Genomic DNA, 15,489 nt, shown 5'->3' on the forward strand with positions numbered 1-15,489 from the left:
AATTGTCTGGCATCTACTCTGTAGTGATTTAGGGTGGGAAAAATATTGGTTTGACATAGAGAGTAAGATAAAGGAGGCATTGGAGGTGCAGACTTGGGTTTGGCTGGTTTGCATATGAAAGGTATGTTCCCAGTTGATTATTATCTCTAGGTATGAAACAGCCTCTCCCTGGCCACCCCCACTGAGATATCAAGTTATTATAAAATACAGAAAACAAAAAATATGATTAATATAGCTTTGAATTGCTGTATCAGTTCTTCCTGAGTCTAAGCCTGCCAGCCCACCCTGCAGATTTTGGATTGCTAGTCACCATAATCATGAGCCAATTCCTTTAAGTAAATCAGTCTCTCTCTCTCTGTAGATATATAGATAGATATAGATATAGATCCTATATATTTATATGTAGAGATTAATTGATTCTCTGGAGAACCCTGTCTAATACAGCTTCCTTCCCATGATCTTTGCAGATGTCTCCTGAGGCCCACATATGAGCTATAAGAATATCCCTGCAAAAAAAGAAGTTTGGGTATCAGATATTCTGATTATATTCTGATTGCAGGCTTTCTCTCAGTATTTGGCCTGGCAGATCCCTGCTCTCTTCCTACTCTTCAAGGCCTTTATGAAGATTTTTTAAAAATATTTTATTTTATTCATTATAATTTTTATTCATTTAACTTACGATTCAAATAACTTATTTGAATTATTCAAGTTAGAGCCCAGCTCTGCTCTCCAAAGTCAAGCACTCATTTGTAACTTCCTGATCAAGTTCACGCATGAAAAAGAAAATGACTTTAGTTTATAGTCTCACTAAGCTCTATGCTGCCAACCCTATGCTGCCAGCTTTTCTAGGACCTTCTTATTGGTGGAGAATTTTAAACTTTAGGCATTTTTATTCTTTTTAAAACACATTTTCTGTGTCTCCTTTTCTTTATTTTCCTCTCTCTCTTTCTCTCTGGATTAAGCCTTATCGTTTCTTTGATTCTCTGCCGGGTCTTTTCTTTCTGCCCCTGTCATTTTCTCTTTGTATGGGATGAGGCTTCTACCACTCTGCCCTTTTTCATTATTTCCAAGGTCACTTCAATGAATAATCAAAGCATACCTGGTGAATTATTCAAATTTCAAATTATTCAATTTTCAAATGTCAAATTATTCAAATAATTTATTCATTATTTTATTATTATTTTTCTTTTTTGTGTGTGTTTTGTTGATATTCTAGTTAGTTAACCTACAGTATAATATTAGTTTCAAGTGTACAATACAGTGATTCAACACTTCAAAACAACTTGTGCTCATCACAAGTGCCCTCTTTAATCCTCATCACCTATTTAACCCATGACCCCACCCAGATCTCTTTTGGTAACCATCAGTTTCTTCTCCACAGGTGAGAGTCAGCTTCTAGGTTAGCCTCTCTACATAAGATTTTATTTTTTTTAATGTTTTTATTTATTTTTGAGAGAGAGAGAGAGAAAGCGCGCAAGCAGGGGAGAGGCAGAGAGAGAGACACACAGCATCCAAAGAAAGCTCCAGGCTCTGAGCTGTCAGCCCCTGCCTGACGTGGGGCTCAAACCCACAAACCGTGAAATCATGACCTGAGCCAAAGTCGGACACTTAACCTACTGAGCCACTCAGGCGCCCCTAAGATTTTATTTTTTAAAGTGATCTCTACACCCAACATGGGTCTCAGACTCACCATCACTAGATCAAGAGCTGCATGGTCCATCAACTGAGCCAGCCATGTACCTCATGAAGTTTCTTTAGTGAATTAATGAAGACTTTTAATTTCTTTCTTTCTTTCTTTTTTTAGCAGGAAAGTGAACCCCAGTAATCTAAACCCCCTGTAGCAGTAATCTCCTGTCTGTCCTCCAGGCATACTCTCCACCCCATCCCACCCCTTCTGTGGGGAAGTAGAAGCTGGAAGGCCTGACAAGCTCCTATTCTCTCTGGCCACAGTGGGTTCAGCCAGAGGGAGACTCAACTGAAGATCTGAGGAAGGGACAGAAGTGGTCACAGTGTTTATTTCCACAAAAACCCTGCTTATGAGGCTTCTTCATCAGCCAAATACTGAGAGAAAGCCTGCAATCAGAATATAATCAGAATATCTGATACCCAAACTCAGCTGTGGGTCCTGGCTCCTCTTCTCCTTCCCCTGTTCCCTAGGGCCCAGGGTGGGGGAGAGGAGTGGCAGAAGCTTATGCCTGTCTCCTGCACTGGCCTCCTCTTCTCCTTATCCCCAACCATACCTTGGTAATTAGTTCTTTTGTAAAGAAACTCCACAAATTATCCTACCATAAGTGTGCCAGCTCCAAAGTCCATACTTTGTAATGTCTACACAAAGTAGACAAAGTAGACAAAATGCAATCTACACAGGATTGCATGCCTCTTTCATCTGTGTTTACCCTGTTATTCATCCAATCTGTTGTGCCTTCTAATTCAACCACTGTATTTGTCAAATGCAATATTTTGTCTTGGTTCTTTCCTGTGGTTTCTTTGTCTTGGGTCTTATTGCTAATCATATTTTCCTATATCCATAATGATATTTATTGTGTTTATTAATTTTTTGGGTCTGTCTCTTCTAATAATTTATTTCAAATAATATATAATGTCTAACATTCTGTATTTCTTTTTTTTCTTCTTTTTTTTTCAATGTTTATTTATTTCTAGGAGACAGAGAGAGAGACAGTGTGAGCAGGGGAGGGTCAGAGAGAGAGGGAGTCACAGACTGAAACAGGCTCCAGGCTCTGAACTGGCAGTCAGCACAGAGCCCGACGCGGGGCTCGAACCCACGAACCGTGAGATCATGACCTAAGCGAAAGTCGGACGCTTAACCAACTAAGCCACACAGGCACCCCACATTCTGTATTTCTTTTTTTTCTTCTTTTTTTTTCAATGTTTATTTATTTCTAGGAGACAGAGAGAGAGACAGTGTGAGCAGGGGAGGGTCAGAGAGAGAGGGAGTCACAGACTGAAACAGGCTCTAGGCTCCGAGCTGGCAGTCAGCACAGAGCCCGACGCGGGGCTCGAACCCACGAACCGCGAGATCATGACCTAAGCGAAAGTCGGACGCTTAACCGCTAAGCCACCCAGGCTCCCCAGGTGTGTAGTTATTTTGACACCAGAGAAGGACAGAAGTCCTGATGAGTTCAAGGAGAAGGGACGGTGACCCCAGAGCAGAGGGACCAGGTACCAAAAAGCCACTCTTAACCTCTCCTCCATACAGCCATCTACCAGGCATTTCCCACAGCCAAGGCTTCAATGTTAAAGCCCTTAGAAGAAATCAGAGTGAAAGGACCAAGTCTCCCCAGGTAGTACTCCCCCTGCCATCAGGGGTAGAAGTGACAGCATGGAGGGCATGTACTCAAGGTGGCTGTTAGGAGCTACACACTAGTTGACATGGCCACCCTGAGATATACTGGCATATGAGATGGGATGGGGAAAGAGCGGGACATGTAAGCAGCCTTCTTCTTCAAGCCCGTCTTCTCGTTTCCCTACCCTCTTCACCCAGCTACAGGCCACTTCAGGAAAACTTTAGTTTCTCCAGGATTTCTCATTGATTCTGCATTTCCTTCTCATCTGCCCTGCATTCCAGGCTTGATGTTAGGTGCGAGCCAGCAGCCCACTGGGAGCTTCTGATGGCAGGTCTGGTGGAATCTACCTCAGCAGCACTTCCAGGCTGTCCCCCAGCCATAGGCCTACTGCCTTCCAGATCTGCTCTGCACCCTGACATCAGTCTTGTTATTTGGGATCTTTCCTTGTCACTGACCAGGGCCACACTTGGGACAGTTAACCCAAGCTACTCAAGGTACCTCTCAAAGTTAACCTGAGAGACGAAGTCACACAGGGCGTGAGGTGCCTGAGAATGGCCTACATTAGAGGGAAGACCTCTGAGCTTCTTAAGAGATCTGGGTTTGAATTTCTGCTCTATTTACTACCCACATGACCACAGACAAGTTACTTAACCATGCTAGATCTTGGATTCAGATCTGTAAAAAGAGATCAAACATGAATAGTAATACTAAACACTGAGGCTGGCTGTGGGTAACAGGGAAGTAGGCTGTGGTGAAGCTGTGATTTGGCAGATCTTCAGAGTGGACTGGAGATATATTTGCATCTACTGAGTTAAGGGGGCCCAAGAAACATTATGCAGGACCAAACAGTCACACCACTCCATGCTTCACATAGAAACATGGCTACTGATGGACAAAGCAGAAGTCACTGTGTGAGAGAAATCCAGCACAGTCAGCACAAGGCCGCCATGGGTTGAAGGTAAGTGGAAGTTCTAGGGGTAGTGGGTAGATAATGCTCCAAATCTGAACTATGTACTGACTCCCACCTCCTGGCCCAGCAATTCAGCCATGAAGCCCCATAACTGAGTCTACTAATGGGGAGTGAATACTTTTTTTCTCCCTTCTAGACACTGCTAAGCTGGAAAGGAAACCTCTGCATGAGTAGCAGAGAGCTAAAGCCAGCAAGATTCTGGTGACCATGTGCATGTGACTTTATCTGTTCTCACCTGCTGGTGAAGAGTGTAGGTTGTTTGGGACACAATATTGGAAAGAATTTGCACAGAACACCTGATGGCATTTTTGGATACAGTGGATCTGCAGTGTTTGAGGGCTGCTCCCTGATCACCAAGGGTTCAGGGTGGGGGCCTGTGGTTGTGAGACTCTTCTGAGTATTCTGCTAACTAGTTAAGATTCTGTCACCCAGACATTTGTAGGGCACAACTCAGGACATGGCTTAGGGCTCAGTGCTGAGCCAGCAAATCATGGGTCAGCCAAACCACAAGCTAAGACAGGTTCCCAAGGGATGGCAGTCTGAGCCCCTAGAGATTGGGGGAGGACAGACACTGTGGGTACAAGGGGAATATCCTAATAGCAGAGCTCTGAGGGCAGCTGACCTGTGACTTTGGACCTTAGCCTGGTAACCAGAGCCCTTCACAGTCTTCTTCAAATAGAGCCTTTCAAACAACCTCTGTGACCTGTGGGCCTGGAATATCCTTCTTCATCTCCAGCTCAGGGCGAATCATCCACACCTAGGAGGACCTGTCCCTGTTGCACTGGCCATTAGTGCTCTGTGAGACCTAGGGCATGCCACTTCCTTCATGGGGTGAGGCCCTGGCCCCTAAGCCACGACACCTCTTTGGAAGACTCCTCAAGGCTAGTGATTCAGTTCCAGTTCTCACCAGGCCCTCAATGTCCTTGCCCTTCCCTACTTCCAGCTCAAGGAGGAGGGAGACCTTCATGTGCTGAGGAACTTGAAGGACAGTAGGGTGGAGGTGGAAGATAGCTCTGATAGGTCAGAAATAGGAGCAGGAAGCTTCTTTAATAAGCTCTTTTAAATTTTGTCAGGCCTGGAGCAAGCCTCAGATAGACAGAATTGCTCAGAGATGGACACATTTAAGAAGAATGTAGAGTCTGTTGATACTAATGCAGACAAGCTTGTTGGGGAGGGACAGGAGGGGCATCATGGGGTCTGTCACAGAGTCCTTAGGGAAATCAGCAGTAGGAGGAGGGTCTGTGAAGACACAAGGGTTATGCAGGTGCTGGGCTTGTGGACAGTCCCCAGAGAAGAAAAGTCACTTAAAATAGGAGGATTGTCCTGCGGAGGAGCAAAAGAAGGATCAGGATTGGGCGAGGTGCTCCTCTTCTCATTGATCCAGCTGGAGAAGTAGGTGAGCCTGGTGAAGACACTGGGGCCTACGGGATAGCGGCAGGCCTGGCTCCAGCTAGACAGCCCCATCAGAAACCAAGTACCACCGTTCAGCTTGCAGACCAGGGGGCCCCCAGAATCTCCCTGAGGAAAGAGACAGCATGAGTCATGGGGACCAATATAGAGGGGCACACACATGGTTTAGGCAGTGTTAGGACAGTGGCCTTGCCCTCCACCAGAGCGGAGTTTAGGAAGCCTCATGTTAAGGTGGGGCTGTGAATTGTTCTCATCAGAATCATCTGGAGGATTTGAAATATCCAGACACAGGGTCCCACTGCAGACCTCTTCTATCAAAATAGCAAGGGTAGAGCTCTGGAGTTCACTTCACAAAGTCGGTGGAGGGGACTCTGAGCAGCCTTCTAGGCTGGCAGTCACAGACCTATAAGAATATACAGGTGGACCCCAGATATCAGATACCAGCCCTTTGTGTTCGCAACCCTATGGAGAGAAAGTACCACCTGAAGTCCCATGGCACCTGAAGGCCTCTGGCTAAATCATCAGTCCAGTACTACATCCTACCTGGGCATTTATTTTGACTTACTAAGGTCTCTGGTTTGTGGAGCTTCTTTAGAAAATGCAAACTGTTAAATGTGCTCAGAGGAAAAGAGGTGATACCCGAGTCCATACTGGTAGTGTCGTCAGAATGGCAGGGAGCCCAAAGGGGTTCCAGAAAAATGCTAACGACTTTGAGGTCAGGACTCCAAGACAAGGAGGCACCATTGGGCATAATACTTCCATCTCACGGGCTACAAAGTAAGGACCAAAGAAACACAGCACCTTGCCAGCCTTCTGCTGAGTAAACATGATCAAGTACTCTATGTGTAGGGGACACTGAAATGACATGGAACATGAACACAGACAGGACAGCATACACCATGTGCAGATGCAAGATGTGTAACAGAGGCACCCAGGGGGTGGTAAATGGCAGGAAAGGTTGCCCTAACGGGGCCATCAGAGAACCTCTAAGCAGAGATGGGAGGGATGAGCAAGGCCTGACCTGGAAGTTGCAGGCACAGGTAGGCAGCCTGGCTGGCACAGCTGAGGCTGAGAAGTGGCAGGCCCAGGCCCAGGCTTATCAGCTGGGAGAGTATGGATGAAGGGCCATTGAAGGACACTCAGCAAGGAAGTAATGTGACCTGACACAGATCCTAAAAGGATGGTAGGATGTTCTGGGGCTGGATGAAGCACAGTGAGTGACAGGGCAGAAATCAGCACAGGGAGACCTAGTCCTGAACTACTGCAGCAGAAAGAGTGTGATAAAGACAAGCAAGAAATGGTGAGGCACAAGATTTGCCCTATCTGACCCTTTCCCTCCATCTAAGTTAAAAATGGAACAAGGCAAGAAAAGCAGAATAAGGGCTGAGTGGTGGGTCCTTGGTGTGTGGAGGTCAGAAAGAAGAGGGAGAAAGCAGGAGACACAGGAGGGCCTGCTCTTCAAGTATGATGGGATGTGCTGCAGGGTACAGGGCTGAGCACCAGGTGGGAGGAGGGCAGAAATGCACCTAGGCATCTGGCTGTCTTGGTGAGACTATTCTGAGTAAGCGCAAGCACAAAAGAATGGGCTGAGGCAAGAAAGAAGTAAGGAGAGGGTGCTTGCAGTGGGTGAGCCCTGTGGGGAAGGCAGGCTGAGAATCAGGGTCCAGGTCAGGGGGTTGGTGAGAAGGGAAGGTACATATCGGGTGTTTTAAGGTAGGAGTCATGACAGTATGTTTCTGAGCTGGTGGGAGATGGTTAAGAAGAGAGCCAAAGAGCTAGCAAAAGGAGCAGTAGAGGAACGAGCTCTGTTGGAGGAAGCATGTGGGGGCCATGGCTCCATGGCTTTTCTAGGTTTGACTATGATCATGCTACCTCTCCTTGGGCTATCCACTTTCCTCTCTGGGTCTCGGGTTCCCCACCATAAAATAGAAGGATTCCAGAGAGTAGGAGAAAACATTCTCTATACATATGTCCAATAACATACTCATACTTACAATTCAATGAGAAAGACACAGAACCCCATAGAAATAATGGCAAAAAAACCCTTGAATAGACACTTTTAAAAAGAGGCAATACACTTATGAAAAAGTGCTTATTTTCATTATTCACCAGAGAAATGCAAATTAAAAATTACATGCAATGGTTAAATTGAAAATGGCAGGCAACATGAAGTATTGGAGGCAATGTGGAGCAACCACAACTCTAGCCACTGCTGGTGGGAGTACAAATTGGTACCAGTGGATTGGAAAGCTGCTCTTCAGTATCTGTGAGAGATGAACCTGTGCATACCTTATGGCACTGTAATTCTACTCCCAGGGTCCTACCCAACCAAAATGTGAACCCATGTGCACTAAAACACATGCACTAGGATGTTCACGGAAAATCTATTTATAATAGTCTCAAGTGGAAACTATCCAAATGCCACCAAGACTAGAGTAGATAATTAAAACTATACTATATTCACACAGTGGATACTGTACAGTAATAAGATGAACAATGTAAACTACACCCAAGATGGATAGATCCCACAAACATAGTGGGAAGAGAGCAGATGAGAATACATCCTGTATAATTCCAAGTATGTAAGTCCCAACACTAATCCACAGAGCTTCAGAAGCCAGGGCGAATCTCAGAGAGTTAGTGACAGGAAGGCAGTATAAGGAGAATTCTTTGGGTGCTGGTTGTTACATGATTGTGCCAATTTTTTTGGTAGTTTTTAAAAATACTCATTTTTGACACAGAGAGAGAAAGACAGAGAGGAAGAGAGAGGGAGCGAGAGGGACAGAGAGGGAGAGAGAGGGAGGGAGGAAGAGAGAACAAAACAGGGAACTGTCGGAGAGAGAGGGAGGCACAGAATCCGAAGCAGGCCCCAGGCTCTGAGCTATCAGCAGAAAGCCTCACAAGGAGCTTGAACTCACAAACTGTGAGATCATGACCTGAGCTAAAGTCGGACCCTTAACTGACTGAGCCACCCAGGTACCCCAAAAGCTTTCTTTCTTTCTTTCTTTCTCTCTTTCTTTCTCTCTTTCACTCTTTCTTTCTCTTTCTTGCTCTCTTTCTTTCTATTTATTTTTTAATGTTTTATTTATTTCTTTTTTTAATTTTTTTTAATGTTTTATTTATTTCTAGGAGAGAGAGAGACAGCTTGAGCAGGGGAGGGTCAGAGAGAGAGGGAGTCACAGACCGAAACAGCCTCCAGGGTCTGAGCTGGCAGTCAGCACAGAGCCCGATACGGGGCTCGAACCCACGAACCGTGAGATCATGACCTAAGCGAAAGTCGGACGCTTAACTGACTAAGCCACCCAGGCACCCCTGTTTTATTTATTTCTGAGAGAGAGACACAGCATGAACAGGGTAGGGTCAGAGAGAGAGGGAGACACAGAATCGAAAACAGCCTCCAGGCTCTGAGCTAGCTGTCAGCACAGAGCTCGATGCGGGGCTTGAATCCACGAACTGTGAGATCATGATGTGAGCCGAAGTCAGACACTCAACTGACTGAGCCACCCAGGTGCCCCCCCAAAAGCTTTTTTTAATGTTTATTTATTTTTGAGAGAGAGAGTCAGACAGCGTGAGCAGGGGAGGGTCAGAGAGAGGGAGACAGAATCTGAAGCAGGCTCCAGGCTCTGAGCTAGCTGTCAGCACAGAGCCTGATGCGGTGCTCAAACTCACCAATCGTGAGATCATGACTTGAACTTAAGTCAGACACTTAACAGACTCTGCCACCCAGGCGCCCAATTATGCCAATTCTAAAAATGCAACAAACAGCACCATAGAAATTATGCCCTTTTCTATGCATGCTATTCTTCAATAAATCTTTTTAAAAGAATAAATGTATGGAATGAACTAGTATTCTTTGGGATCTTCTGACCTTCAGTTCTGAAACTCCAGGCTGGGGTGGGCTTAGGAGGAGGAAGTCAGGGGCTGGGGGAGGATCCACAGAAGACACAAAGGGAGAAGGGACAGATTCCATAGGAGAAGAGAGGTAGCCTGAGTTCCCACTAGATAAACAGAGCCAATCTCACTTACTCTGCAGATGGACTTTCCTGTCATGAGGTCCCCAGCACAAAACATATCCTCGTGTATAGAATATTCACTTCTGCTGGAGTCTGGTGATTGGAAATACATTTTACAGACCTCACTGTCAATGATGCCGACCTCTCCCTCCTGCAGCTGGAATGGTGCAGCCAGGAAATCTGCAGGGAGTCAGGGGTGGGAGAGGGTCAGATGTGGGGTGGAACCTGGGAGACGGACTAGGTCCCTCCCCAACCAGCCTGCTAATGGACATGCTGCCAATTCCACCTGACAGGATTGGGGAAGTCTCTCAGAGGACTTAAAAAGATGAAGGGACAAGACATTCAAGGCAGACAAGAGAGCAAAGAGGAAGGGTCTATGGTGGGAAGGGCTAGGAGGGAGGTCTGTGCAGCTTCAGTGGCCTGGGAGTTGAATAAAATGAGAAAAGGCCACAGCAGGGTCCAGAGCGAGCAAGGCCTCCTCAGCAGTATGTGGAGTTTGGATTTCATTCAAGCACACTGGGAAACCACCAAAGGACCTCCTTGTGTTTTGAAAATAATTAATCTGGCAGCTATGCAGAGATAGAAATAGAGGCACAGAGGGTGGAGGCTGAGAGTCCCAACTTGGCCTAAGTTCCAGTGGTGTACCTAATAGATGCCGGGTGGGGTGAGGTAGTATGACAAATAAGACATGGCCAGGCCTCAACAAGCAACTGGTCTGTGGATGCTTTCCATGTGGATTCTATTTCCACAGATTGCTCACAGATCAGACTGGTGTTTTCATGTGGCAGCCCAGTGTCACAATGACAGCTCCCTCCTGTGAAGTACTTGCCACGTACAGCCCTCACTTGTCCTCAGGAACAGCCCCGGCCCAGCAACTGTGGTCAGGGAGGGGAGAACATGGAGGGAGAAGAACAGCTACAGGCTGAGTCTGTCATTGATGTCAGCTGCTCCCTGACCTGCTGGCTGCACTAACCTGCAACTTCCCCTCATACCCCCATTCCTGTCCTCTGACCAGTCTTGCAGAATCCTCCTTGTTCTGCCAGTGGTTCTTAATGAGTGACAGTCCATCCCAGGAGGGTGTCTTTGGAAATGTTGGAGAGTTGGCTGTTCTCATGATTAGACAGTGTGACTGATATATAGTGGCCAGGAGCACAGCAAAGAAAATCTTGTCCCAAATACCTCCACTGAGATACTCTGCCAGATCATGACCCTATGACCCTACAAATCATGGCAAATTTACATTCTGCGTTCTTCATGTTACATTTTCCTAAATCAAAAGCATTCACCATTGTGCAAAAAAAAATTCTTTGCTCACTATTTCTCCTCTCAGCCTAAAATGTATAAGCCCAGCAAGCTGGAAGAACAGGCAAGTTTTACTAGAGTTAATGGATGAGGGGAAGTGAGATTCACATAGGAAAATGTTCTTAATCCATAAACACCCAACTTTGTCTCTCAGGCCAGTAAGCAAACTTGTTTTCATTTCCTTACTGTTCTGCTGCCCTAAGTACCTTCCACGGTAGGGGAAGCCCAAGAGGTATGTGATGAAGTTTTGGAGGGGCCTGACATGGTCTTATGCAGGACCTGTGAATCACAGTGGAATACAGAATGGCTTGGAGTCAGAGAGTCCAAGTTCTCAATTCCGAAAGTTAGATATGCTCAGACTTTTTGAACCATGGACAGGAGGAAACTGAAGAACCTCCTCCTCAGCCCTTACCCTCCCTGCCTGCCTTGCTCCTACTCACCATCCTCGGTGATCATTCCCCAGCCCGTTATCCAGCAGCTGCTGTGAAGGGACAGCTTTGTGGTAGGCCGCGGGAGGCAGGCAGGGAGGATGTGCGAAGTGAAATTCACAGACAGATGCAGTTGCAACAGGGCGATGTCACTGCCCATGAAGTAGTACTTGTTAAAGTCACTGTGAACAATGATTCGATATACTGTCATCTGCCGGCTATGCTCAGTGGGATGCTGGAGCTGATGGTACCCAAGCAGGATCCAGTAGTCAGATGGTTCACGGGACCTGTTGTGAGAGGCTGTATTATCACCTGTCTCCTCTGAGCACTGGGCTAGTACCCTCACACCTCACCTGACTGCCTACCCCTAACTCCCCCAACCCCGTAAGCAACAAGACATCACCATTATTCCAGAGGTTGCTCTCTCCTCCCTTCCTAATATTCTCATCAGGTAGGCTGGATTCCTGCCTATTGCCTCAGGAAATCTGTCCTTTGAAATTTTCTGATGGCTTTCCCAGTTTGTCCCCAAATCAAAGGAGCAGAGTATCTCAGTGCTGGAAAGAAACACTGGGGCACATCAAACTATACCCCTTCCTTTTAGAGCAGAGGAGACTTGGCTCCTTCCCAGCTCTGACCAGAACCACTGGAAGGTCCCATGGCTTGGAGTGGTTCTAAAGACCCCATTTCCCAGCCCAGAATAATCCATTCTCTCTTCCCAGTCTTCACACTCAGACTTCCCTAAAGGCTGGTCCCCATCTGGAGACAGACACTCAGTGAGCTTGTGTGAGCAAACGGGAGTGCATGGAACTGAACTTGTTTCTGGAACATGAGCAACTTCCCAACGTACATGGCCTGCTTGTGCTGCTCCCATGCCCAGACTCCCTGTGCCTGAATTCTTCTCCCACAAGGCCCTACTAGCTCCAAGCCCCTCCTCTGATGCAACCCATGCTACTTCCCCTGACACTGGCTCAGGGTCTACCCTCTTGCATATTCTGGTCTTTCCATCATGTCTCACAGTAGCTGGGTTTATGTCTCACTTTCGTGACAGGATGAGAAACTTAAAGGTGGGTCTTGGATTTCCACATCTTCTCCAGTGGGACCTGCCACCCACGAGTGCTGAATAAACAAACAGAAACCAAGTAGATCTCAAAGTCAGTTGATGCCAGTGGCTCTACCTCCTCTGACTTGGAGTGTGATGCTCTCCCCACTCCCTCTGGGCACAGAATAAGCTCAGAACACACCTGAGGGGCAGACCACTCTCCTGACTGTCTGCATCCCATCTCAGGACAGAGGCGGTTTGCTTCCTGCCTCACTCTGGCCTATAGAGACAGTGGTGACCACAGCTCCTCTTAGGCACATAATTCTACTGAAGATTGCTGGGTGCTAATTAAATAGGCAGAGTCCCAAGACGCCTCCAGAGAGAAATGTGCTAGAATGTGCAGGTGGTTAGGACCAAGGGAAGCCTCTGGCAGTTATGTCGCTGATGATCTTTGAACAGCCTGAGTGGAAGAGGACAAAATAATTGCCCATTTTGTCCAGGCTCTGACTAATGTTCCCCCAGCCCTGGGAAGTATGGGCCCTAGAACTATTGCTCTCACTTAAAGCCTAAAACCTCTGCCATATCCCCACTACCATCTGCACAAGAGGAAACAAACCCACTGAGATCTTGATGGCCTGCCCAGAGCTGGGCAAGATGTAGAAAACAGAATCTACCTTGAGTAGGAACAGGACTTAGAATCCTAATGTTTAAAGAAGACAAAAAGGTGGGCTAGAGGCAATGACTTTGGAACTAAAGTTTGTCTTCCAGTAATTGTTGATAATCAGATTAGAGTTAATTTCCATTTAGCTATGTACAAGTAATGTACATGTAGCTGAGACAACCATACCATCTTGGTAAGTATTACCAAAGTGTGAGGAGGGAGACAGATGGGAACATCCCTAGAGGAAGAGATAAGGTAAATGGCCTTTGTAATGGGAGATGTGAACTCAGAGAGTCAGGAGACTGGAGTTAGGTGGTGAGAAGGGATGGCATTTCAAGTGGAGAGGACTGCTGGGTCAAAGGCAGGGGCAACAGTGCACACAGACATCTGGTGGAAGCCAGGAACAAAACCTAGGGAAAAAGGGCTGGGACACATTGTCCCCTTTCTGTTCTGTCCATTTGTGCTCCCTCCCTAATCCCAGCCAAGTCACTAGGCCCATTGAGAACACGCACTTTTGGAAGCAGTGGGCAGCTGAGATCACCCAGTAGGCATCTATGAGGGCAGCTCCACAGATGTGCTTGCCGCGGTAGAACAGGCTGGCCTGCCACGGCCACCGACAGTCTGGCGCGTTCTGGCCACCAAAGATCTTCCCAGTTACTGCTGGCTTCCCACACACTGTGGAGACAATCCATGAGGCACCTATATTATGGATGCCAGCCTTGGTGCCTCTGAATGTCAGCATCAATAGGACACAGGCCCACCATGGCCCCTCCTCACTTTCCAGCTGGGAAATCCAAGGCCCAGGGTGAAGAGACATGGCTCATGTAACAAAAGGCCACCTGGCTTTGCTGGTGATGGTAGTGCTAAGGAAGCAGCCTGTGGGTCTGAGTAAGAAGGGGGGTTCATGATACAGGCAGCTGCAGAGGCACACATACACATATCATTGGGTGCACAAGTCCAGGCCAGGAGGTGGTGCCGCCCAGGTACTTCACCAGACCTTATTTTACTTAACTAGCATACCACTGTTTAAAGTCCCAGCAACTAAGTCCCCTGGTAAGTCACTGGAGGGATGCTTTTTACTCCGGGCCACTAAGGATTAAGTGGTTGCACCCCTCCCACCTCAGCCCAATATTCTAGAGACACTGAGGCCAAATGGAATACATTCCAGTTGACAATTCTCCTTCTGAAGCACTGCATCCCCATTCTTAAAGTGAAGAGGTTTTCGGGGTCCACACAGACAGGCCAGTGCTGGGCCTCTGCTCTTGAACTGAGGAGGCTTGAGATCCAGTGGCAAAGCGCTGGCAAGGAGGAGGGGGTGCCCTGGTCTCCTCAACCATGGGTCTCCCTGACCGTGTCCACGGGCAACCCAGGAACTCTAGGGTCCCACTCAGCCAGATGGAGGTTCTCCTGGCCAGTGGGTTGGGTGAGGGCTCCTCGCCATACTCCCCCCACCTCCGCACTCACCATCCAGGGTAGCTCTCTTGGGCTCAGCACACAGCAGCAGTGGGTGCAGCCAGAGCAGGGCTGCAGCCAGCGCACAGGTCCCCTGCCAGCCTGAGCCTGAGCCCTCGGCCCGGGTGCTTGCCATCGGGCCAGTCCACGTCGGCTTCCGGGACAAGAGGCCTGAGCTGCACGAGGCCGCAGGGACTGCTGGGAAACCGCCTCCTTCTGTGGGGAGTATCCACCTCCTGCCCCGCCCTGCAGCCCGTTTGGGTACCAGGAGGAGGCAGCGGGCCCACACGCTGCCAGAGACCCCAGGCTGATGGCAGAAGCAGAGGACACAGAGGGTCTTTTGCTCAGGGACCCCAGTTTGATGGTGGAGACCTCAGCCGGGTTATGGTATTTGCCTAGGAATATGCACTAATGGTCAGAGGTCAGGCGCTTATATAATGTCACCAAATATTTCTAACTGGCTTTCAAGATCCAATGCACTTATGTCTACCCATCCCCCATTCACATAATTAGGTCAGACCCACTACGGATAATATCCCTTTCTTAAACTCACTCGTGCAATATAGATGACATGATCATGGGGTGGATATTACATTATAGTCACAGGCTGCAAGAGGGCATTATGCAAGGGTATGGGTTGTATGGGGAGTTCAACCTCTGGCTGCCACAACTATGTTCTTCCCAAATGCAGAATCATGCACTATATCCCAAGGTCCCCAAGAGTCTCATCCCATTACAGTATTAACTAAAAATTCAGAGTCTCATCTGTTAGAGGAGGTCACTAAGAGGATATGACCACTGGTTGATCTTAGAGCTAGATCCAGGGAGAAGAGGCCCCTCACTTTCTCCCCTGGCCTTGGAATGTGTTTTGCCCACTAAGTTGGAACTGTTTCAAGGACACAGTTTTGA

At 47.6% G+C, this 15,489-nt stretch overlaps 1 protein-coding gene across 1 annotated transcript; it reads right to left on the bottom strand.

Moving 5' to 3' along the window:
• Window positions 1–5,349: 5,349 nt before the first annotated feature.
• On the bottom strand, window positions 5,350–14,716 carry LOC120220515 (serine protease 40-like). The gene is made up of 5 exons (XM_039217645.1): window positions 14,593–14,716; window positions 13,641–13,803; window positions 11,441–11,715; window positions 9,712–9,878; window positions 5,350–5,793 (listed from the first exon to the last, which is right to left on the bottom strand). The coding sequence occupies exons 1-5, from the start codon at window positions 14,714–14,716 to the stop codon at window positions 5,476–5,478; spliced, it is 1,047 nt and encodes a 348-aa protein (XP_039073576.1). The 3' UTR covers window positions 5,350–5,475.
• Window positions 14,717–15,489: the final 773 nt, after the last annotated feature.

This window comes from Hyaena hyaena, unplaced genomic scaffold (genome assembly GCF_003009895.1).
Source record: "Hyaena hyaena isolate Hyena2069 unplaced genomic scaffold, ASM300989v1 scaffold_713, whole genome shotgun sequence".
NCBI lineage: Eukaryota > Metazoa > Chordata > Mammalia > Carnivora > Hyaenidae > Hyaena > Hyaena hyaena.